This window comes from Tursiops truncatus, chromosome 1, assembly GCF_011762595.2.
Source record: "Tursiops truncatus isolate mTurTru1 chromosome 1, mTurTru1.mat.Y, whole genome shotgun sequence".
NCBI classification, from domain to species: domain Eukaryota; kingdom Metazoa; phylum Chordata; class Mammalia; order Artiodactyla; family Delphinidae; genus Tursiops; species Tursiops truncatus.
Window position 1 is genome coordinate 5,012,635 of NC_047034.1, and position 26,159 is coordinate 5,038,793.

General features: G+C 39.9%; 1 protein-coding gene across 1 annotated transcript in view; it reads right to left on the minus strand.

The window, feature by feature from the left end:
- CRB1 (crumbs cell polarity complex component 1) overlaps positions 1 to 26,159 on the minus strand; it is a 267,592-nt gene that overhangs the window by 39,722 nt on the left and 201,711 nt on the right. The window contains exons 7-9 of the mRNA XM_019920459.3: positions 12,062 to 13,018; positions 6,294 to 6,841; positions 4,755 to 4,920 (exon numbers count right to left, since the gene is read on the minus strand). Of these exons, the coding sequence (XP_019776018.1) occupies positions 4,755 to 4,920; positions 6,294 to 6,841; positions 12,062 to 13,018 (1,671 nt within the window). The remainder of the gene's footprint in view (positions 1 to 4,754; positions 4,921 to 6,293; positions 6,842 to 12,061; positions 13,019 to 26,159) is intronic.

The following is a 26,159-nucleotide window of genomic DNA, read 5'->3' on the forward strand; positions in this document are numbered from 1 at the left end:
TTCCTGACACAGGGCTTCTAAAACCCTGGTAAATTCCTAAGTGATAAGAGCACTGCACTGGGAGCATCTTTGTTCTAATGAGACAGCGACTCTGGGTGGGCTCCTAGGTGGAGCCTGGATGCAGGCTGGTCATCAGGAAGACTAAGTCATGATTAGAAGCTTGAAATTGTCAGCCCCAGCCCATCCTCTAGAGAAGGAAGAGTGCAGAAAATGGAGTTAATAATTGGTCATGCTTACATAAGGAAGCCTCCATAAAATCCCAAAAGCATGGGGTTCAGAGAGCTTCCAACTTGTTAAACATACCCACACTGGAACGGTCATGCACCCCAACTCCTCGGGAAATAATCTCCTACACTGGGGACCCTCCCAGACCTGGCCCTATGTATCTCTTCATCTGGCTGTTCATCTGGGACCTTTATCATATCCTTTAATAAAATGGTAAACAATTAAGGGTTTCCCCGAGTTCTGTGAGCTGCTCTAGCAAATTCATTGAACCGAGGCGGGGGTCGTGGGAGCCTCAGATTTATAGCTGATCGGTCAGGAGCACAGGTGACAACCTGGGCTTGCGATTGGCATCTGAAGTGCAGTGGGGGGTCTTCTAGTGGGACTGAGCCCTTAGCCTGTGAGATCTGACACTATGTCTGGGCGGATAGTGTCAGAGTTGAATTAAATTGAGATGACCCGTAGGACACCCAGCTACTGTAGCAGAATTGCTTGGTGGGGGGACCCCCGCATATCAGGTGTCAGCAGTGCTGTGCGTGTATTCCTACTGTGGGTTTTCCCTACTCAGGTGGGAAACTGTAGGTGCTCCAGCACACATCCAAGGGCAACTCTCCCAGTCACGCCTTGGGTCCGTTTCATTCTCACCTTTTTTAGATATTACTTCTAGACGTAATAATCTCTTTCTGTTCTGCATCATCATTTTCCCTCCCTTTCTGTTGCTTCCCATCAGCATAAGAATATGCTGTAATTGCTCCAATCTTAAAAAATAAAAACACAGGCAAGATCCAAGAGCACTACCCTGACCTCCCTCTACCCTGTTGCTTTCTTATTTCTCTAGTTCCTTTTCCAGCAAAACTTCTCCACATAGTTTTAGATTCACCTTGTCTCAACTTTCTCATCCTCCATTTTCTTTTTAATACCTTCAGCCTTGTTCCCCATCACATCACTGAAACCGCTCTTGTCAAGGTCATGGTGACCTCTGTGTTACTGATCCAGCAGTCAATTCTCTATTCTCATTATCTTCCGGCTTTCAGTAGAAATTGACCTCAAGACACTGTCTTTACCTCATGTGTGGGTCACCACACCCAACCTCGAACACTTTATTATACAGCCTATTCCAACCACTTCTCAGTGTCCTGGCTTCTATTGCGCTGCAGAGCAATGTACCAACCATGCCTTAGCTCAACACCTCCATGGTTACCATCACATCTAGAAAGGATTCCTAAATCCTAAACATGGCGGACAGAGTTTATGTGACCCGACCCCTAACTCTCCAATCCCATTTCCTGCCACCCTTCCTCATGCACGTACTACAGCCACAAAAACTTCTTGCTATTTTTTGAAGACGCCAAGCTTGTTCCCAAACCAGGCCTTTTACATTTGCGGTTGCTTAGACACAATATTGGCCCCCGATCTTCCCATACCGGACTCTTTCTCAACAAAATATGCGCTCAGATGTCACCTCCTCCGAGATGCTTTCCCCAACTATCCAAGTGAAAATGTTTCCCCCCACCCCCCGCAACCCACTCTCTTTTTAATTACTCAGCTTTATTTTCTTCATAGCATCTTGTAGCTATTTGAAATTATACTGTTAACTTTCCTACTTGTTCCTTGTCTGTCTCTCCTCACTAGAACATGAGCTTTTACGAGATCACGGAACTTCTCTGTCTAGGTTCTCACTAAACCCGATGCAGGGAACATTGCCTGGCAGAAAACAGGTGCTCAGTAAATATTACTAAATGAATAATCTATAAAAATAACTCAATCCTTAATTCTGAAAAGTGAGATAATGATTAGAAACCACAGCAGGAGTAAATTCAAGGGTATCATTCAAATGTATCATTTGACTGGATTAACATTTCACTTGATTTTATTGCTTTTGACTGTGGTGTTTTTTCCCAGCAAATTTGGGGTTGGGATTAGGCAGGAAAAGAGCAAGAAGTGTCTCATTACATGTTTCTGAATAAATGTTAACATGACAAATCTCATTAGCCCTCCAACTCCTGAAGGAAGAATACTGTCTGTCATGCTGTATAAACTAGTTTCATTGACCGACTGAGCACATGGAAATCACTTCTTGTGATCTGAGTAAAAACCGCAGTGCACGTTAACATTTATACTTTGCCTTTTCTTCAGGGAACTTTATCATAATAAACACACCTGTGTCTAAGGTGGGTTGTAGTTTTTAATTGTCTGTTTTCGGATAGGATACAGAGATAGAAATGATTAAGTACTAAGGGCAAACTCGGGGTCATGCACGAGCTATACTCTCAAGAGTATGTTATTCTAGCAGAACTATCTTCCCAACACATCTCCCTAGAAATAAATACAATAGTGTCATGAGGTCACATCAAATGAAAATTATACAAAATAGCAAAAGTGAATGCTAGGGTTTATACCTACCGGTTAGGAAAATTGCACCCCTCCTACTAATTTACATTTTCTCCCTTAAGATAAGTCATAATTAAAAAAATGTTACTGAGACTTTTTGAAAGGTCGAGGCAAGCTTTTTCCACTTTCTGTAGTGGCCATGCAGTAGCAGTGAAGATCATTCACGCCTTTCTGACGTGGGGCATCCAAATCCTTTATGTGGAGACGGAGGGCAGTACGCACCCAGGGTATGCTTCTTGGACCACCACTGTTTTTAGAAACCCTATTCTTTTTTTCCCCGTGAAAATGTTCAAAATGATTTAAACCCCATTGTAGAATATAACTGGGACTGAGAACTTTAGTATTTCTGTCAAAAGATTAACAGTAAAATTAATAAGTAGTAAACTATTTTAAACAAGCAATTCAGAGGGCAGAAAAACGGAAAAGGTGCCATTAAAGTTCTGTGTCATATTAGAGGCCTGATCTCATTCTTTACGCAAATTCATCAAGCTTTATTCATGTGTGTAGCATATTATTTCTTAAATATGAAACATAAGAGTATGTGTATTCTTTTAGAAACTGCCCCCCAAGTATATACACTGTGCAATACATTTCACATACCATTTTGATATATGATTTTAAAATACAGAAACATAAAAGTAACTGTATTCTCATTCTCAGTCACTTTGGGGCTTGGTTGTTGATTTGGGCCTCAGGTCAGTCAACGCCTAGCTCCAGACCATTATTTTAGTGCAGTGTTTTCCAAGGTATTTTATGTATTTTTTTAATTGTATGCAGATAATGTAATTTAAGTCTAGAGCAGTTAAGTGAAAATACTGAGCTAAATTGAAGAAAAATATATATTTATTTAACAAATATTTACTGACAACCTCCTACATGTTTGGTACTATTCTAAGTGCTAAGAGTAACGTGGGAAACCAGACAGAAAATCTCCTTCCCTTTTGAAACTTATATTCCATCAAGGAAAAGATGATGAACAAGTGAACAAATACCTGTGTAACAAAACATCCAAGGATGATTAGAGCCATGAAGAAAAGTAAAGCCAGGGAAGAGGGCACTTGGGTAGAAAAGGGAATGGAGGGATGAGGCCCTTGTGAAGCTCTGGGCTGACAGAGTTCAGGGTAGAGATGGTGATGGTGCATGGGAGCTAACTGCCGGGGTCAAAGAACACTGGACAGAAAGACATCGGATGCACATTGAGGACAACTCTTAGAGGGTTTCTCCCACTAAGAAAGGAAGCAGGAACATGAGATGGTAGCTGGTGGGGATGGGAGGGATATCAAGGGAAATAGTTTGTAATGAGTAAATTTGACAGTATGTTTATATACTGAGGGGAAAACTGATGATGCTGGCGGGTGAGAGAAAAATTTCAGAAGCAAAATCTTTGAACAAGGGGAAGAGATTAGAATTGAGTGCGAACATAGACAGTTGGCTATAGACTGAACTGTGCATTATTTGAACTAGAAGAAAAGACATACTATAAATAATAGTGTGGCTACCACGTAGACCTGTCAAAATTGTAAAGATAGTATTCAAATTGCTAACATTTGGTAAATTGTGTTCAGTAGTACTGAATTTGGGCAGGAAAACCATTCAGATTGAGGGAAATACTCATGGCCAACACCAATCGAGTGCCTACTGCGCTTGGCTCTCTACACACGAGGTCATATAATCATCACACACACACCCATAGTTACCTACTTATCAAGTAGACGTTTTATCCTTTTCTTACAGAGGAAGCTTTAGATTACTGAGACGTATGAATTGCCAGAAGCCTCATAGTTAACCAATGACAATGTGCTCACACTGGCACTTTCACTCTGTATTGCCAGTAACAAGAAAAGAAAAGCCAAACATCACCCGGTTAATTCTTTCTCTAGAAATTAGTCTTAAATGATCAAGGATCTAGGCTTGGTGCTGCTATGACCGCCGTTTCCCACTCAGAAACCCAGGGGCAGGATGAGGCTACTCTGGCTTATTACACTCCCATTAGGTTTGTTATACCACTACTCGCGCAGGGAGAAGCAGCTACACATTTCTCTGCTGAGCTGGAGTTGTCTGTATTCTTTTTCTGGGTTGACTCATGGAACAACTGAAATGCCCAGCTGAACTGGATGGTGATAAGTTTGAAGTGCACTTACATTCAAATCCTCGAGGCAGCCCCTGGCATTGGGCCCGGGGAGGGCACGGGCTGAGTTCACACCAGCGAACCTCCTGGCAAGCTTTCCCGGCTGTGTTCGCAGGGCAGGAGCAGGAGAAGTCATCCCACAGGGAGTAGCAGATGCCTCCGTTGTGACAGGGGTTGGGCTGAGCAGACAATAAGTCAAAGGCATTAGAAGCGCCGGCAACTAAATATGGAAAAGACCCTGTTAATCTGTGAATGCTAATTTCCTACATATTTACATTTCGAACTTTTTATATCCATTGGCTGATAAATAGAATAAAACTTACTGCTACCATCGAGAGAGAGGAAAAGGGAAATAAAGAAAAATATACAATACTGATCTCCTGTAGCACAAGGAGGATTTTCAAAGGTGTAATTATATTCTCTGTAATTTATAAATTACCAGGCACTTTCACTGTCACTAATGATAGTTTGAGTTAGAGACTTTTCCTCCTGTTTTTACTGGTGAGGAAACCGAGGTCCCTTTCGTTGTCCAAGATTCTATCAACAGTCAAACAGGGAAGTTGGTACTTGGGTCCCCAGAGGAGTGACACCATCTCCCCTCCAGCTCTGCCTCTGAATCAGAAGCGTATCATAATTTGAGTTCTCACAAGGTTTCTCACAAAGTGTTCAAAACGGAAGTATTGATAAAGGAATTTCTGAGAGCTCCGTCTTTATTTATGCCCATTCCAGTGTTAACATGTGATCTAGGCTAGTGACCCAACCTTGTTAAACGTCAATTTCCTTTTCTGTAAATAACATCAATGGAGAGAATAAAAATGCCTGCTTTGCACGGTAGTCCTTCCACAGAATGAAATGGATTGATCCATGGAAAATCGCACCTGGCACATTGGAGGTGCCCCTATAGTAATGCTACAATGATTCATTTTTGTGTATTTAGAAGCAAGCCCAGTACATGGCAATAGTTGGAGCTCAATAAATGTTCAACAGATAAAATGCCTTTCCTTCTTTTCCTCTGAAAGCTCATGCAGAGCTGACAAATTCACGTATTGAAGTAGCATACAAAATATACAAAGTAAAGCATGGGCTCTGAGTAATTATATTACAGAAAATTTCAAATCCAACTCCCAGAAGGAAGTTACCTCTCAGATTTTTTCTCCTTATTGACTTAGTAGATGTTCAAAACAATGGTAGGTGGGCATTTAAGATAAAGTTAATGGTATCTTCAAAATGAATTAATTCAGTTAAACCTCTGGGATGCCATTAAGAATTTGGGAATTAAAATACAATTATTCTTAAGTCATTTGGTTGTAGAAGACGTAGTTATTTTGGTTGGTTAAATGGACCATAATGGCAATAAGATCAAGGCCACACTTTCATGGCTCAACATAAATCCCCGAGTCCTGCTGGGAAAGTATGGATGAAGCATTATTCTACAGCTAGTGGGTCAGTAACACCATATTCACATACAAAGAACAGTTATAATAAATTATCTATTTAATAAAATGAAACTTTTAGCACACAATATGGACATAGTTGGTATGAATAATCCTACCTCACACAGGTTGTCTCCGGGACAGCCTTGGGTCACATTGACAAGAACTGCATCTTGGGCTGCGTTGCTCGTTGAATTTGGAAAGAATTCCAGATTTTCGTTGTTTAACCTTATATCTTGAATACAGCCTTTGAAGAATCCACCATTAACTTCAGTCTCCTGTCTGTCAGGCAGTCCACCAATGTAGAGGACATCTCCTCTTTGGAGTCTCCACGTAGGAGCAGAAATAAATCCTAGGTTTTGTGACGACTGATACAGTTCGATTCTATTTGGCTTGATTTTCAAAGATATCAAGTGGACATTTCCATCGCTGAGAACAAATTTTACTAATGATTTGGGAGAACCTGGAGTTAGCATTGCTAGTCTGCCATGCTCTAGCCAAACACGGATGTATTGGCAAGTGCCATTTTCCAGAGCTAGGAGCAAGCCCGATGGACGATGTGTTCGAACAAACATGGAGAGCGTGAAGGCCTCTCCGTAGCTCTTGTCAAGATGGAAAGCCGCATATCCAGTGGAGTCATCTTGGCCAAATCTGCCTGCCACATACGCTTTAATAGAGGAGGAGAGACAAAGAGGAAACATCTGAAGACACACAAGTAATGCATATATATATATACATATATGCACATTCATATTTTTAAAAGTTCAAGACAGGCTTATTCAATAGAATGACAATTTGAAAAGTCATCCCTGACTTTCTGAACTTCTGAGTTTACTTTATTCTGAAAATAACTAGATTTTGGTTTATAGTTTATAGTTGAAGTTCACTGATCACAAAGAGAAAGAGAAGATTTCTGCACCGATAAACTTTTGAACCTCTTCCTCACTGCCCTAAAAAGGTGGGGCTTAAACATGGAATATCAGATACTACTGCACTCCAACTTGATTTGGAGAAATTTGGGAAGCAAGAGCTCTTCCTGCAACACATGTAAGCAGACTGAGCAATCGTCATCGCTGCTATTTGGGGCCATGCTCAAACAAATGGCATCAAACCTAACCGTTCCTTGTAAAGGACAGAAACCAAGAATTAGATTTGCAAATCCTCTTTTGGGAAGATACCCCTAATAATATTAAGAGGCAAGGCAGCTGAACAAAGGAAGAGGAGGACTCTTCCTTCTTTGGTCCTGGGTGGGTGAAGGAGAGGCATGGGGCACAAAGTACTAGGGCAAAGCTGAGTTCTGAACTCACCCAACATTTCCTGTGGACAGAGAGATTTCTAATGCATTGACGTGGCAATGCTATCGATGTGCATCACCACAAGAAAACTCTTTGAGAAGTATAAAAATAAATGCTGACCTTCAAAATCATTGATGATATAGTAGGAACACAAGTTCTTGTACTCCTAAAGCTGACATTCCATTTGGGTGGAGGTTATATAGTATGTCAGGTGGCGATAGGTTCTTTGATATACAAAAACTCAGGCAGAGAAAGGGACTAGGAAGACCTGCAGGAGGGAGTGGAGCTGTCATTTTAAATGGAGTCATCAGGGAAGAACTCTCTGAGAAGGTAATATTTGAGCAGAACCCCGAAGAAAGTAGAGATATTACTGCAGAAATTCAGGAGATAAATGATGGTGGCTTGGATCAGTGGTCATGGTGCAGATGGGGAGAAGTGGTCAGATTTTGGAAATGTTTTGGTAGAACCAAAACCAGGATTTTCTGGGGCAAGTTGCTCTCCAAGGCTTTTGGTCCAAGTAACTAGAAGCATTGAGTTTCCATTTGCAGAGATGGGGAAGAAAACAGGAGGAACAGATTTGGGGGAGAAATGAGATTCCATATTAAATTTGAGATGCCCTATTAGATATCCAGGTGGAAATTTCTAGTCAGCAGTTAGATATAGAGGTTCAGGGGAGACATTCTAGGCTAGTCACAGTAATTTTGGATTTGTCAGTGTAAATGTGGCATTTAAAGCCCTAAGATTGGAAGAGATCACCAAGAGAGTGAATCTAGAGAGAGAAGAAGAGGTCCAAGAACTGAACCCTTAAGCATCAGACATGTGGAGGTAAAGGAGATGATAAAAGAGTAAGACAGAAAGAGAACAAAGGGAGAGTGACACCCCATAAGCCTAGTGAGGAAAGAGTTTTCAGGAAGAGGGCGTATTCAACTGTGGTAACTGTTGCTGAGAGGTCAAGGCAGATGAGGACTGAAAAATGACCACTGAATCTTGCAATCTGGAAATCACTGATGAACTTGACAAGAGCATTGTCTTAAACATATTGCTATCTTCAAGTCTTCACATCCCAATCCTAACCAGAAAAAAAGCACATTCCAGCATGTTTAAATGTTGTCATATGGTTCCACTGAAGTTTGAGCAAAGGTGGGACATATTTTATTTTAGCTGAATTATAGTGAAGCTTGCTTAGGTAACCATCTGTGTTTGAAGACCTTCTGCATAAAAGTCTGCATTTTCAGAATTCTGCCTTGATTTTCGACAGGAACGTTACATTTTGAATCTGCATTTGGAGACCACCTGCTCCAGGCAACTACAGGTAGCTTTCAAAGTGCATTGTTAGATGTAACAATCCGTTTGAAGAGGCTAACATCTCTGAATGCACGGCAGCACTTTCATATCAGATAAAATGCTCAATAAGAAAATGTGGCTCTTGAAGTTCCCGAGGTTTGGGAATACGCACAGAATTGCTCTGCCTCAGGGGTGGTCCCCGCTGGTCATCCTGGGACGCCTGCAGCATCACTTTGTGGATCCAGATGAAAAGACAGACAGAACACAGAGCTGTTTCTTTTTCTCAGAAGCTTGACTCTCCAGCAGTCCTATTCTTCAGAAATCACAAGCAAGTAGTCAGAGCACATGATTTACTACATGATTTTAGAAACACCTGACGCCATATATGACTTGTCTGTGGACACGAAAAGAATGATTCTCATATGTGTTGTTGATGTGTCATGAAGAGGGACGACAAATAGGGATAAGAAATAACCAAGTTTTAAGGATTGATGGACTACAACAAGAAGAAATTTATTTAGAATAAATAAAAGCCACTTGGGTCTAAGTGTCCTTCATTGGTTTAGGGTGGAAAAAGCAGAAATCTGTGGCACCAAGAGGGAGAACAGCTCAAAGTGAACCAGTCATAGAATGTGGCTGCCCAAAGGTCAATGGGACATTAGGCTGCAGAATAGAAGAACATTCTCTGGAATGAGAAGGTTACAGTCCTGTGTCACTCTGCACTGTCAGGCACATCTAGGAGCCAGATAAGCAGATTTATTCCAGAGCAAGCAAGCAGCGGATGGAGTGTCTGAAAACGATGTCAGGTGGAAAACATTAGAAGAAACTGGGTGTGTTTAGCATGATAGGAGTGATGGCTTGGATGGTACAAGACACTTTTCTTCAAATATTTGTGTTCTCAAGAAGAAGACATGTAAGTAAGGTTGACATTGGCTTCAAGAGTTACAATGCTGCCAATGAATGGAAGCTATAGGTCATCATATATTATTTTAGTACAAAAAAGACAACTTCTAGGGGATTTCTGGGAAGATGGAGTGTGAGTGAGTTTCCCATTCCTGAAGGTGTGTAAGCAGAGGTTTGGGCCACTACACTTGGGTGCACAACAGTGTAAAAAATTCAGTCATGGAGTGAAGCTCCTTCTATATCTAAGAAACTCTAATTCCAAGCAGATAAGAGTGTCAAAGTTTAGATGTACGACTGAAGATAAAACATATGTCAATTGCCTCTCTTAATCAAATATTCTCTAGAAGGGACGAGGTCGGTGATACCTTTATCCTGAACAGTATCCTGGAAGCTCCACGTTCCTGGACACAGCCAGGGCGATAAGATACACCGCGACGACCCTGCAGACAGCTCTGGGAACTAAGCTTTGAGAAACTCTTTTCTGAACTCTTCTTATTGAGACACTTGGATCATTTTTAAAAAATCAACTTTAAAATATAGGAAGCCTGTCTGTCTGTCATGTTTCGTCAGCCAGCCAAATCCTCCATCCAGTCTGCTTGTTCCTTGCAATGGGTACCATGTTTGGGAAACGCTGAGCCAGGATCATGAATTGGGTGAAGTTTTTGCCTTGTACTTTTTAGCCCATCTCCTCCTGAACATCTATGTACAATGACAGGAAGATTCCAGGTTGTCCTTACAGCTTGTAAGCATCTTTTGTGATGGGAATAAACTCCCCAGCAAACATTCCTCAAAGATGATAGCAAATACAAAATACTTTAAATTTATGACTAAGAGGTGATATGAGAAATATAACTTTTCTTAAAATTATACCAAGAATTTTCAGAAAGGGACGATTTTACAGAACTTACTCCCTAAAAAGATATCTTCTGAAGCTAAGCATTTTCATGAGGATTATACAGTTTCAAAATAGTGGAGGGGTGGGGGGCGGCCGGGGGAAAAGGAAACTGGAGGAAGAGAGGGGACAGTTAACCAATTCAGGAACTGGGCTTAAAGACTCTGTGATTTTCCAAGTTGGAAAAAATAAATTAAAGAAAACCAGAACCCACTGGATTGGCATCCCTTGAATCTATTTACCAGGACAGTTAGCATCCCCACAGTCAAGTATTAACCTCATGGGTCACTGCACTTGGAAGCTGGTCAAAATGAGTCAGCATCTGTTTGTTATTTTGTATATGTAGTAAAAATATTGCCTTAGGTCAATTAAATTTTTCTTCAAAAAGTGAACATTGCTTCAGCATAATCTCCCCTTTTCTCCTTTAAAAATATCACAAAACAACTTGCCATTCCCTTTAAAATATTACATAGAGCTAGTAGACGCCAGGCCTCATAGTCAAGCAGGTCCGTGATTTGTAATGAATATTGTGGTCAGGGGGAGACCGTGAATAGCTTCTAATAATTCTTAGCCCTTCATACACGGAGTAGGGTATAGACCAAGACTGGTTTCAATTTTACTTCATATAAAGCAAAGAAGACTATTTACCAGATGTTGTCCTATTTCACGTTACTCTCAAATCTTGGGGTAAATTACAGCTGCACTTCAAAGCAGTCTGTTGCAATTACCTTTCCAACATTTGCAATGCAAGAGAATAATAAAAAGAAACAGGTATGTATTGATCACTATCAACAGCAGTCTTTGCAACAATGTCGGAAGTAAGGATTTTGAAATGCATTTCAAACTGATTTGCTAGAGAAATTAGATCAATTAGTTTACGGCATCTACCAAGTTTCAGTGTTGTTACTTTTTTTAAACTTTTTTCTTTCTTTTTTTTCTTAGGACACATAGGTAAAATACCTGTTTTCTCCAATGCAACTCTGGAAAATACACCTTTGCATAAAATTGGTGGTTTGTAAACGTGCTAAACTTAAGCATGATTTTGGAGCTAGTGTGAACTGCATAGAGAGGAGGGCAAGGCAGTAACTACGTACTGAGAGTCTACTATGCACGCAGCATTGTTCTAGAATTCGGCATTGACTAGTTTCATGTCTAACGGTCCTGTTTTTCCAAAAAGATTACTCCTCTTTCAAATAAGATTTGCAATAAGTTTCTGATACACAACAAATGGTAAAATTGTAATAGCATTTTGTAAACACCAAGATGTAAACCCATTTGGATGGGAGCTATGGGCTTAGTTTTCACTTCTCTGCATGAGTGAAACCCTGGCGTCCTATGAATCCACTCAGATTTAATTAAGGTACATCATCAGCCTCTTCCTTTTCCTGTCAGTGGGCAGCCAGCCGCAGAGTCCTGAGGGCTCCTGATGATTCATAACCAGCAGGAACGGCCTGGCTGTTTTGTCCCAGCTCTGCTCTGAGGCACAGCCTTCCTGGCGCCCTGCCCCTCTCACCTCTGTGACAGCTCCGGCCTCGGTAGGGCCGGTAGCAATCACACTGGTAACTAAGCCACAAGTTGAGGCAGCGTCCTCTGTTGTGACAGGGTTGGCTCTCACACCAGTCCTTTCTCGTGCAGCCTGCCTTGACATTTAATGACCAGCCGGACGAGATGTTCTCCAGGGTGATGGGATTCGAGTCAAGTTGAACATCTTGGAGGCAGCCCACAAGCGAAGGTATGGATGGTCTATTATAGACGTTAAGCAGAGCAACACCACTGTGGGCTGTTCCCTCTGGTAAACCCCCCAAAAAGGAGTTTTGTAAAGCACATGTTGACCCATCGCTTCCAAATGGAGAAGGAGCTCTCGTGATGCATGTTCCCAGGCAAGACTCGTCAAGTAAGGCAAGGGTCACAGCCTCTGCAAATGTCACCTCCACTGCATGCCACTCCCCATCGCTGGTGCTGTGGGAGATGAACAGGACCACCTTTGGCTGATCCCTGACTTGAACTGATAAGTGGACGTAGCCACTGAGCAGCTCCAGTACCACAAACACGTCCCTGTCACCTCGGAAGAGTAGAAGTGCCACTGGCTGGACAGTCTGAAACCTGAGGGCTATTGTACAACCGGAGTCCTTGGCTGTCACTGAGCCACTTGGGACCCACAGGAAGCCATCACCCTCAAAAGAAAGTGTGGTGACCGTTTCACACCGTGACCCAGTATAGCCAGAGGGACACAGGCAGCCGAATCCATGCTGGCCATTGTGGAGGTGAGGGACGCATGTTCCATTATTTAGACATGGGTGATCAGTACAGCTGAGGAGCAAATCAGAACAGTTCCTTCCTCCATAAAATGCTCCAGAATGGTTATCAAATGGGCAACGGCAAGTGTAAGTCCCAGGCAAGTTCTCACAGGTACCACCGTTTTGGCAAGGGCTTGAAGAGCACTCATCGACGTCCTCTTCACAGTGGACCCCTGTTCAGTGATAAAGAACAGATTGAAATTACATATATTCAGATCAAAAATAGAACTTTCTCATAATCTTCATGTATAATCTTTTGGAGGTGCAGAACCAGCTCAGGTGTAGGGAGTGTAACAGAGCGAAATGTGACTAGAGACTGAGGAGCTGATACCAATTCCATCATTCTGCACGTATGGTGCACAGAAGTGCAGTCATGGTGAACCTTGAATTCTCCCTCTAGAAATAGGTTATTTGCCAAAAATAGTTGACTCAAACTATCATTGTCAGATATATATGTGACACTGAATATCATAAAAATTTTTTTAAAAGAGAGTTAGATTGCTATTGGGAACAATGCTAGACACAAATTACTTACTTGGGGACTTAGTTCCCAGATATTGTTTATCTTGCCCTGGGCTGCTAATTTCACTCTATTCTACTTGGAAACAGCGATCTGCCTTCTCCATTTTTTGTACCTCCCCGTAATCCCTAGACACACAGACAGTCCAGACAACTCTCTCTGTGGAGGGGTTCTGAGGAGAATGGAAGGTCCCATAACCTCCTCTCCACAAGTCTAGTATAAACCATGAAATCTATCCAATAACAAGTTCCGGTTTCTAGTTTCTTTACTTTTTTTTACTCTTTTTCCTGGTTCTAAGTCAAAAAAAGGTATCTAATTAGAGAATTGTTAGAATTCATTTAATCCAGGTAACAAAAAGAACTATAACACTTTTTAAGAGTGATGGCTATTGCTTCTTAACGAAGTTCAAATGAACAAATAGTGTTAACAAAAACTGACACATGTATAGGACTCTGTGGCTTCGACAGCACCATCATCCACGTTATGTGTTTGTGTTTACAGCAATCTCCTGAGGTTTTCAAGGCAGATAGACTTAGCTCTCTTTCATAGACAACACTGAGGCTTAGAAAGATTGACGTCTAAACTCCAAAGCACTTCTACAATCTGGTTTTTAAAATCCAATCTGACACTTTCTGTTTTTTAATTGATAACTTAGTGCATTCTTGTTTTTTGTTATTACTAACATGTCTGTCCTATTTTCCCATTTAACTCCACGCCTAAGTGTGTGCTTCTTAAATTTAATCAAAGGCTCCTATACTGATAATGTTGGATCTGAATCCCAGCTAGGCAGTGAGCAGCTTACATTTATTTTTTGTGTCTAGGTCTTCTGATCTATAAAATGGGGTTAAAAATAGTATCTGTATCACAGGGCTTTTTAAAGGTTAAGTGAGTAAAGACACATAAGATGCTCATAACATTGCTTGATATATAAGTGACTTCTCAGTAAGTGTTGGCTGTAATTAAAAAGTAATAACCAAAGAAATTACCCTCACATGACAAAATCAAATAGCACTGTCATCATTGAGAGAGACTATTTAGAAAGTGTGGGCATACGGAATGACCCACAAATTGCATAACTTTACATAATGAGAGATTGACTTGGACAGCATATTAGGCTGGAATCTCATTAGATCATGCTCTTCACGAGGGAAGGGAAGCTGTTTGATTTACCAACGTATGTCTAAAGCACAGCACGATGCCTGGCTCACGTTTGGCACTAGGTAATTAATTTTTGTATGAATTGATTAATGATGACCTTTGTAAGGTGATTAAAATTTTTATACTGCATTTAACCTCATCTACTCCAGAGCCCAAAGTGCTCTTTTTGTGTCTATTTTGAGATAAATTTACCTGGTGGCACAGTGGTTAAATTTTTGCCCACAGCCATTTATGTACCATATATTTAGACCCTTGATTGGACCCTCCTGTACTTATATTTTACTTTACTTGGATTACTTTCATACAATCTTTGTTAATCCAAAAGTATTTCAAGCTCTGTGAAAGGAGGGAACGTGTTACAATCTTAGAGTCTCCCACAGTCCCTGCACAGTGCTGTGCATATGTGTGTTATAAAAAGCTGGATGAGTAGAAAAAATAAAACTAAATCAAACTGATTTATGTGATCTATAATCATCCTCATAGGTAACAGAACTGACACAGAAATTACAGGCTATATTTTAAAGGAATGTTAGAATGCAAGTTTCATTTAACTGAACTTACGAAAAGTTCAAACTTTTGTTATTAGAAGATAGTTTACTTAAATTTGATTTTCACAGGATTTTGAAAACACAAAAAAATCAAACCGTAAGCATTTAATTAAGAGGAATGCTGAACAGCTCATGAGTTATAATTGAAGAAAAACTCTTTTTTCCCACCCATTGTGCCTTTAAACATATCTAATGGGGGATAAAATCTCCTACAGACCCCAAGCCTTTTCTGTTCAGCCTTGATTAATAAGTCTTAAGATCACATTTTAAAGACCTACAATAAGAAGGATGGCCAGTCAAAAGAAATGTAAGTTTCAGTGCACTTTGGAATTGAATCTTTTTTCTTTGTCTGTTAGGTCGACTTCAGGCTGTCTTGAAAAAGGACCAGGAAGGGTGCCCCCTTCTTTTTTCCCTCCCCTCCCCACCTCCAGACTTCTGCCTGAGTGTCAGAAGGGTTCAGAAAGTTTCCCCTGACTGGTGCCGGCGTTAGATGGCTCCACTCTCTCTGAGACTGGCAGGTGTTTCAAGGTGACTTTTATCCTGGGGCTCTTTGTGGGGTCCTTGGAGCCCCCTGGTCCATCGCTCCAGCTGAGACTCCAGCCACAAGGCCTTGTTCTCACGATGTCCCTCCCCCAGCCCCTTCCTCATTGGCTTCCTAAGGTTTACTTGACATCACCAACTCTGTCTGTTGTTCTTCCTGCGCCTTCTGAGGGGGACCAGGACCCGTTTTACACTGACCACTGACTGACACTCCTCCCGTGACTCCCCAAGGACCCCAGGTCCACGGGCCTCTGCCCTGCAGGTGGAGGGGAGCATGGTTGTTGACCAGCACAGCACAGCCCAGCCCAGCACAGCCCAGCAGCAATTCCCCTTCTTTCTCTCTCTTTCCTGCTGCCCCAGGTAAGCAGTCACAACCTTTCATCTTTTATTTTTTTTTAAAAGAGTTTTCAGATCTGCTTAGACTATGTATTGTTTATTACTGTCCAAATACGTGAAGTTCTGATGAAATAAAATCATGTGCAGGCCATGAAAGCCCAGAGTCATTAGAGGGCCAAATTTCAGACCACCCAACAGTTCACATTTTAAGAATTTGAAACACCTAAAAATAGATAAGGTGGTTTCTGAAAAAGAAAGAAAGAGAAGGAAAGATGAAAGGGGAAAAAAAAAAAAAGGAGAAGAAAAGGGGGGAGGGAGGGAGCAGAGAAGAAACCATTCAGGAAATGTTAGCTCACAAGAATACTGAGCTTAGAAAGAAGAGAAAAATGCATTAAAAATGCATAAACTTTGTGCAGCTTAATGCAATGGTAAACAGTAGAATACATAGGCCTCCTAATACTTTTGTAATGGCATACATATAATGTCTCTAGCATTTTCTTAAAATATGCAGACAGATAGAGGACCTTTAAGATGGCAGAGGAGTAAGACGTGGAGATCACCTTCCTCCCCACAAATACATCAAAAATACACCTACATGTGGAACAACTCCTACAGAACACCTACTGAATGCTGGCAGAAGACCTCAGATTTCCCAAAAGCTGTGTGGCTGACAGGGTCTTGGTGCTCCAGCTGGGTGTCAGGCCTGAGCCTCTGAGGTGGGAGAGCTGAGTTCAGGACATTGGTCCACTAGAGACCTCCTGGCCCCATGTAATATCAATCAGCGAGAGCTCTTCCAGAGATCTCCATCTCAACACTAAAACCCAGCTCCACTCAATGACCAGCAAGCTCCAGTGCTGGACACCTGATGCCAAACAAATAGTAAGACAGGAACACAACCCCACCCATTAGCAGAGAGGCTGCCTAAAACCCTGCCAAGATCACAGACACCCCAAAACACACCACCGGACGTGGTCCTGCCCACCAGAAAGACAAGATCCAGCCTCATCTACCAGAACACAGGCACCAGTTCCCTCCACCAGGACGCCTACACAACCCACTGAACCAAAATTACACACTGAGGACAGACACCAAAAAAAATGGGAACTACGAACCTGCAGCCTGTGAAAAGGACACCCCAAACACAGTAAGTTAAGCAAAACGAGAAGATAGAGAAATATGCAGCAGATGAAGGAGCAAGGTAAAAACCCACCAGACCAAACAAATGAAGAGGAAACAGGCAGTCTACCTGAAAAAGAATTCAGAGTAATGATAGTAAAGATGATCCAAAATCTTGTAAATAGAATGGAGAAAACACAAGAAACATTTAACAAGGACCTAGAAGAACTAAAGAGCAAACAATGATGAACAACACAATAAATTAAATTAAAAATTCTCTAGAAGGACTCAATAGCAGAATAACTGAGGCAGAAGAAAGGATACGTGACCTGGAAGATAAAATAATGGATATAACCACAGCAGTGCAGAATAAAGAAAAAAGAATGAAAAGAAATGAGGACAGTCTCAGAGACCTCTGGGACAACATTAAACCTACCAACATTCAAATCATAGGGATCCCAGAAGAAGAAGAGAAAAAGAAAGGGACTGAGAAAATGTTTGAAGAGATTATAGTTGAAAACTTCCCTAATATGGGAAAGGAAATAGTTAATCAAGTCCAGGAAGCGCAGAGAGTCCCATACAGGATAAATCCAAGGAGAAACACACCAAGACACATATTAATCAAACTATCAAAAATTAAACACAAAGAAAAACTATTAAAAGCAGCAAGGGAAAAGCAACAAATAACATACAAGGAAATCCTCATAAGGGTAACAGCTGACCTTGCAGCAGAAACTCTGCGAGCCAGCAGGGAGTGGCAGGACATATTTAAAGCAATGACAGGGAAAAACCTACAACCAAGATTACTCTACCCAGCAAGGATCTTCTTCAGATTCACTGGAGAAATTAAAACCTTTACAGACAAGCAAAAGCTAAGAGAATTCAGTACCACCAAACCAGTTTTACAACAAATGCTAAAGGAATTCTCTAGTGGGAAACACAAGAGAAGGAGAAGACCTACAATAACAAACCCAAAATAATTAAGAAAATGGTAATAGGAACATACACACTGATAATTACCTTAAATGTAAATGGATTAAATGCTCCAACCAAAAGACATAAACTGGCTGAATGGATACAAAAACAAGACCCATATACATGCTGTCTATAAGAGACCCACTTCAGACCTAGGGACACATACAGACTGAAAGTGAGGGGATGGAAAAAGATATTCCATACAAATGGAAAACAAAAGAAAGCTGGAATAGCAATTCTCATATCAGAAAAAATAGACTTTAAAATAAAGACTATTAGAAGACAAAAAGAAGGACACAACATAATGATCAAGGGATCAATGCAAGAAGATATAACAATTGTAAATACTTATGCACCCAACATAGGAGCATCTCAATACATAAGGCAAATGCCAACAGCCATAAAAGGGGAAATGGATGGCAACACAATAATAGTAGGGGACTTTAACACCCCACTTTCACCAATGGACAGGTCAACCAAAATGAAAACAAATAAGGAAACACAAGCTTTAAATGATACATTAAATGAGATGGACTTAATTGATATTTATAGGACATTCCATCCAAAAACAGTAGATTACACTTTCTTCTCAAGTGCTCATGGAACATTCTCCAGGATAGATCATACCTTAGGTCACAAATCAAGCCTTGGTAAATTTAAGAAAATTTAAGTCGTACGAAGTATCTTTTCTGACCACAATGCTGTGAGACTAGACATCAATTACAAGAAAAAACCTGTAAAAAATACAAACACATGGAGGCTAAACAATACGCTACTAAATAACCAAGAGATCACTGAAGAAATCAAAGAGGAAATCAAAAAAACCTAGAAACAAAGGACAATGAAAACTCAACAGCCCAAAACCTATGGGAAGTCTATAGCAATACAATCCTACCTCAAGAAACAAGAAAAATCTCAAATAAACAACCTAACCTTATACCTAAAGCAATTAGAAAAGAAGAACAAGAAGACCACCAACGTTAGCAGAAGGAAAGAAATCATAAAGATCAGATCAGAAATAAGTGAAAAAGAAATGAAGGAAACAATAGCAAAGATCAATGAAACTAAAAGCTGGTTCTTTGAGAAGATAAACAAAATTGATAAACCATTAGCCAGACTCATCAAGAAAAAGAGGAAGAAGACTCAAATCAACAGAATTAGAAATGTAAAAGGAGAAGTAACAACTGACATTGCAGAAATACATAGGATCACGAGACATTACTACAAGCAACTCTATGCCAATAAAGTGGACGACCTGGAAGAAATGGACACATTCTTAGAAAAGCAAAACCTTCCGAGACTGAACCAGGAAGAAACAGAAAATATAAAGACGAATCACAAGCACTGAAATTGAGACTGTGATTAAAAATCTTCCAACAAACAAAAGCCCAGGACCAGATGGCTTCACAGGCGAATTCTATCAAACATTTAGAGAAGAGCAAACACCTACCCTTCTCAAACTCTTTCAAAATATAGGAGAGGGAGGAACACTCCCAAACTCATTCTATAAGGCCACCATCACCCTGATATCAAAACCAGAGAAAGATGTTACAAAAAAAGAAAACTACAGGCCAATATCATTGATGAATATAGATGCAAAAATCCTCAACAAAATACTAGCAAACAGAAACCAGCAGCACATTAAAAGGATCATACACCATGATCAAGTGGGGTTGATCCCAGGAATGCAGGGATTCTTCAATATACGCAAATCAATCAATGTGACACACGATATTAACAAACTGAAGGAGAAAAACCATATAATCATCTCCATAGATGCAGAAAAAGCTTTTGATAAAATTCCACACCCATTTATGACAAAAACTCTCCAGAAAGTAGGCACAGAGGGAACTTACCTCAACATAATAAAGGCCATATATGACAAACCCACAGCCAACATTGTTCCCAATGGTGAAAAACTGAAACCTTTTCCACTAAGATCAGGAATAAGACAAGGTTGCCCACTCTCACTACTATTATTCAATGTAGTTTTGGAAGTTTTAGACACAGCAGTCAGAGAAGTAAAAGAAATAAAAGGAATCCAAATTGGAAAAGAAGTAAAGCTGTCACTGTTTGCAGATGACATGATACTATACATAGAGAATCCTAAAGATGCTACCAGAAAACCACTAGAGCTAATCAATGAATTTGGTAAAGTAGCAGGATACAAAATTAATGCACAGAAATCTCTTGCACTCCTATACCCTAATGATGAAGAATCTGAAAGAGAAATTAAGGAAACACTCCCATTTGCCATTGCAACAAAAAGAATAATATACCTAGGAATAAACCTACCTAAGGAGACAAAAGACCTGGATGCAGAAAACTATAATACGCTGATGAAAGAAATTAAAGATGATACAAACAGATGGAGAGATATACCATGTTCTTGGATGGAAGAATCAACATTGTGAAATGACTATATTACCCATAGCAATCTACAGATTCAGTGCAATCCCTATCAAACCACCAATGGCATTTTTCACAGAACTAGAACAAAAAATGTCACAATATGTATGGGAACACAAAAGACCCCGAATAGCCAAAGCAATCTTGAGAAAGAAAAACGGAGCTGGAGGAATCAGGCTCCCTGACTTCAGACTATACTACAAAGCTACAGTAATCAAGACAGTATAGTACTGGCACAAAAACAGAAATATAGATCAATGGGACAGGATAGAAAGCCCAGTAAAAACCCACGCACATATGGTCATCGTATCTTTGATAAACGAGGCAAGAATATACAATGGACAAAAAGACAGTCTCTTCAATAAGTGGTGCTGGGAAAACTGGACAGCTACATGTAAAAGAATGAAATTAGAACATTCTCCAACACCATACACAAACTCAAAATGGTTAAAGACCTAAATGTAAGGCCAGACACTGTAAAACTCTTAGAGGAAAACATAGGCAGAACACTCTATGACATAAATCACAGCAAGATCCTTTTTGACCCACCTCCTAGAGAAAAGGAAATAAAAACAAAAATAAACAAATGGGACCTAATGAAACTTGAAAGTTTTTGCACAGCAAAGGAAACCATTAACAAAATGAAAAGACAACCCTCAGAAGGGGAGAAAATATTTGCAAGCAAAGCAACTGACAAAGGATTAATCTCCAAAATATACAAGCAGCTCATGCAGCTCAATATCAGAAAAACAAACAACCCAATACAAAAATGGGCAGAAGACCTAAACAGACATTTCTCCAAAGAAGATATACAAATTGCCAACAAACACACGAAAGGATGCTCAAAATCACTAATCATTAGAGAAATGCAAATCAAAACTACAATGAGGTATCACCTCACACCAGTCAGAATGGCCATCATCAAAAAATCTAGAAACAGTAAATGCTGGAGAGGGTGTGGAGAAAAGGGGAACCCTCTTGCACTGTTGGTGGGAATGTAAGTTGATACAGCCACTATAGAGAACGGTATGGAGGTTCCTTAAAAAACTATAAATAGAACTATCATATGACCAAGCAATCCCACTACCGGGCATATACCCTGAGAAAATCATAATTCCAAGAGTTATGTACTACAATGTTCACTGCAGCACTATTTACAATAGCCAGGACATGGAAGCAACCTAAGTGTCCATCGACAGATGAATGGATAAAGAAGATGGAATATTACTCAGCCATAAAATGAAATGGAATTGAGTTATTTGTAGTGAGGTTAATGGACCTAGAGTCTGACATACAGAGTGAAGTAAGTCAGAAAGAGAAAAGAAAAAAAAGTATGCTAAAAAAAAGATTGTTCTGAAGACCTAGGGGCGGGACAGGAATAAAGACGCAGATGTAGAGAATGGACTTGAGGACATGGGGAGGGGGAAGGGTAAGCTGGGATGAAGCAAGAGGGTGGCATGGACATATATACACTGCCAAATGTAAAACAGATAGCTAGTGGGAAGCAGCCACATAGCACAGGGTGATCAGCTCGATGCTTTGTGACCACTTAGAGGGGTGGGATAGGGAGGGTGGGAGGGAGACGCAAGAGGTAGGAGATATGGGGATATATGTATATGTATAACTGATTCACTTTGCTATACAGCAGAAACTAACACAACATTGTAAAGTAATCATACTCCAATAAAGATGTTAGAAAAAGTGCAGACACTATTTTAGAATCATTCTAGAGAAAAACACATATTTCTTTAAAGGGTGGGAGTGGGGGAGAGGAAGTATGGTCTCAGGTCAGATCCCCACAGATGTACAAAGATGAAACTATGTTTTTTTGGTAATTCTAGCAGTTACAGCAGCAAAAGTTTGTTGTAAAGATGTTGGCTGGTTTTAAGAGGGTTATTTTCAAATATAACCTTACAGCTCCATTTGTAAAAAAATCTTTGTGATAAGTTAATTTTATTAACCCTGAAATATGTCTATATTGACATCTCTTTCTAAGATAAAATAAAAGTAGCAGAGTTGTGAATGGTTAAGGGGTATAAGCTTTAAAACAAATGTGAACCCTCTTTGGGTTCCTCTCACACAAATGGTACAGACCCTTAAGTACAATAAACTTCCTTAAAAACCTTTTATATTCCTCAGGTCGGTGGAGAATCTAGTCTAAGTTGCCCTTCGCCTCTCTCCCCCAATTTGGGTGAGACTGGAGTCTCACTGAAGCTGTTGCCACTCATTGGGGTTACAATGTAGCTCCCAACCCTACACTTGAGGGCTGGGCTACAGCTTGGCACAGCAGCAAGTCTCCAGAGAAAACTCTGCACAGACTCACTCCTTCAAACTGCCTCTCAAGGGCTTCCCTGGTGGTGCAGGAGATAGGAATCCGCCTGCCAATGCAGGGGACACGGGTTTGATCCCTGGTCCGGGAAGATCTCACATGCCGCGGATCAACTAAGCCCGTGCGCCACAGCTACTGAGCCTGTATCCTAGAGCCCGCAAGCCATGACTGCTGAGCCCACGTGCCACAACTACTAAGGCCGCGCGCCTCGAGCCCGTGCTCCACAACAAGAGAAGCTACCGTGAGAAGAGGCCTGTGCACTGCAACGAAGAGTAGCCCCCGCTCGCCACAACTAGAGAAAGCCTGCTCACAGCAACGAAGACCCAACACAGCCAAAAATAAATTAAAAAATTAACTATTAAAAAAAAAAAACAAAACTGTCTCTCAAGAGTTTTCACATACACTTGAAATGAGCAAACATTTCAAAAGCCTGAAGTCTGTCATCTGTCTTGATTTTGACATTCTGCACTATAGTCTCTCATAATTCACTTTGGTTCCTGACAGCTACCATATTTTGACCTCTTAGTTGAAACTTTAATTTACTGTTTTCTTAAATTTACAAAACCCCTACTCTGTACACGACCCTCACTGAGGATTGTAAGATACGCAAAGCAGAAGAGACAGACCTGACCTCAATATGCTTACAGCATAACGGCAATACAGAAATACATTGAAAATACGGAAAATGCACTGCATACGGCAGGTTCTCAAAGAGTGTATGGAAAATATGTGAGGATCAAACTCAGGGAACATTAGAGAAGATTTAGCCAAGTTTTAAAGAAAAAGCACTGAATGAGAGATCATCACAAATCTTAAGAAAACTCAAAATTTTAAATTACACCAATAAACAAATGTTGATTACATATCTACCATGTATAGAATACTGTGGATAACATGGAATAAAAACTGGTCCTTGCCCTCAGTGAGTTTAATGGAAAAGCAAGACAAATTTGTCAAATGTTAAATGATAGTGTAAATCAAGACAACACTGAAGAGAACACTGAACAGTGTATAATGAATTCCAAGTGAATTGTATGAACAACAGCTGCTCTGGAGAGAGAGCTCTTCAGGCTGGGCTGGGCTGGGAAGATTTTGTAGTGATAGAATTTTAGATAGGTTTTCAAGTATGACAAAGATCGGCAGAAGTAACTGAATACACAAAAACTCTTTCACAGAAAACCATACGCCATTTTGAGGTGACAGTGCGTTTGGCAATCTAGCTGGGATGGAGGATTTACATAGGAAAAGCAAGTCAGAAAGACTAAATGTAGCCAGAGTGAAGAAGGTCTGGAATTTAGGGAGTTTTTAATTATTTTTTAAAAATTAATTTGTTTACTTATTTATTTTTGGAAGGCAGTGGGGAATAAGCTGGTAGTTGTTGGATGGAAGACCAAAGTGGTTTCTTGTAAAGACCAGTCCCCCAGGGATCTGTAACAGAGTGAAGTGGGAAGAAACCAGAGACAGGAACATGCTAGACAGTTGTTAAAATTGTCCACACCTAAGATTATGAGGGCCTAGTATCAGACATTTATTCCTTTATAATTTACAGTACCCTTTCATTTATCATTGGTCAGCAAATAAGTACAGAGGGTGATACTTTCTTTACGTTTGCTTACTGTATTTTATCTTGTAATTCCTAAAATTTATATATTTAATCTTTCACAACATAACTATCAATCACTTGATTATGTATTTTCTTTAAATATAAACAGAGAAACTAGTTTTAAATTTTACCTTCATGGAGGAAAAAAAAAAGTAAGGAGAGAAAGCCCGAATTTAGGTCAACAGTCTGAAGAAAATAAGAAGAATTAGATATTAAAAGTAGAATGATACACAGTAATTTATGCTTTTACTTTGTTTAAAATCTGTTCTATTGATATCTCCAACATAAAATAAGGTTAGACATATTTATTTGATGGACCCGGAAAACTAAAGTAGGAAGAAAGACTGAAACTTCTTTTATTGGCTATTTGACTGGCTCAGCAAAGAAGATCTGCTGTCAATCAAGTTAAAAGGATTAGGCAATATTTGTGGGATTACCTGTGTCATTCAGTCTTCTTAACTGGGTATTTTAGTTGACAATGAATTGGTTATTTATGTCCATGTATTTATAGTACGAGGTGAACTGCTTGAAGCTGACTGTTATTTTGTTTATGTGAAGTCAATTCATTTAATTCAAAAGGGTCACTCCTTTTATTTTTCTAAAATTCTTTTATATTCATATATGATTCTATGATAAGATTGTATTTCAAAAAATAATCAGGATAGGGAAAAGTCCTATACCTGGAATATCCCATATTTACATCAGAATAAATTATATTAATGGATAAAAAGGACATAGACTTTATGTTTAATATAAATATCACGGGCTATTAAAATGACCTTGCTATATTCCCACTTTATTGAAAGTCATGGTTAATGAAGTTATCAGAATATTATTTCTGAAAAAACTTATATACACATATGTTTCATCTTTCTCTATTTTAATTGACAGGTGTTTTTTTTATTTTAGTAAATTGAAATCAAGAAAAAATTAAAGTCCAAGGACTCCTTGCATAAGTATTTCCTTTATTCATTACTTTCTGTTCCTCAAAACTTCTAATTTTCAGTTGATAATAATATCTAATATAGCATTAATAGTAGTTGCTAAATAAACATCTTAAAAACTCTAACAATGGTAGCAATTACCTTATACAAGTAATAAGAAAAGAGTGAGTTACCTATGAGCACCACCATTAAAATGTGAAAACCTTGTGTCCTGGCTCCAAACATTTTTCTGTAGAAAAAGAGATATCCATCCAAACACCTACTAGGTTGACAGGACCAGTTTCTGATGATTTTCTTCCATTTCCAAAAGTGTGTCACCTTCTTCCTTCAGGCAGAGAGTTGTGAGGACTTAGTTTGGGTGCCAGATCTGTGGGGCTTAGTGTAAGACCCGTTTGTGCTGCTTACCAAGCAGACTTGTGACATTCTTAGTCCCTACTTATACCTGGGGCCTCCCCTTTTTAAGTCACAAGAGTGAACATTGACACTTTTATCACAGAAAAATGAGTTTTGGGGGACTCTACGGACAGATTGCCATTTTTGGTAACTTCTATCATGGAAAATTAGAGCTTGGTTTTATACTTTTCTTCACAACAGAAATGCCGTTTTTTGGTTTTGTTTTAACTCTTTTTTGTTCTGTTTTGCTTTTGAATAGCAGTTAAGAAATTCATGGCAACTTCAAATCCATTGAATATCTATGCATGAAATTGGAAAAGAGAAATCAAGAAAACAGCAGGGGTTTTCATTAGACTTAACAGACTGTGGCAAAAGAGTTATTTGTGCAATGCTCTCAGGCTTAAATTCCACTCTCTATGAAAAAATAACCATGCTCTACTCGT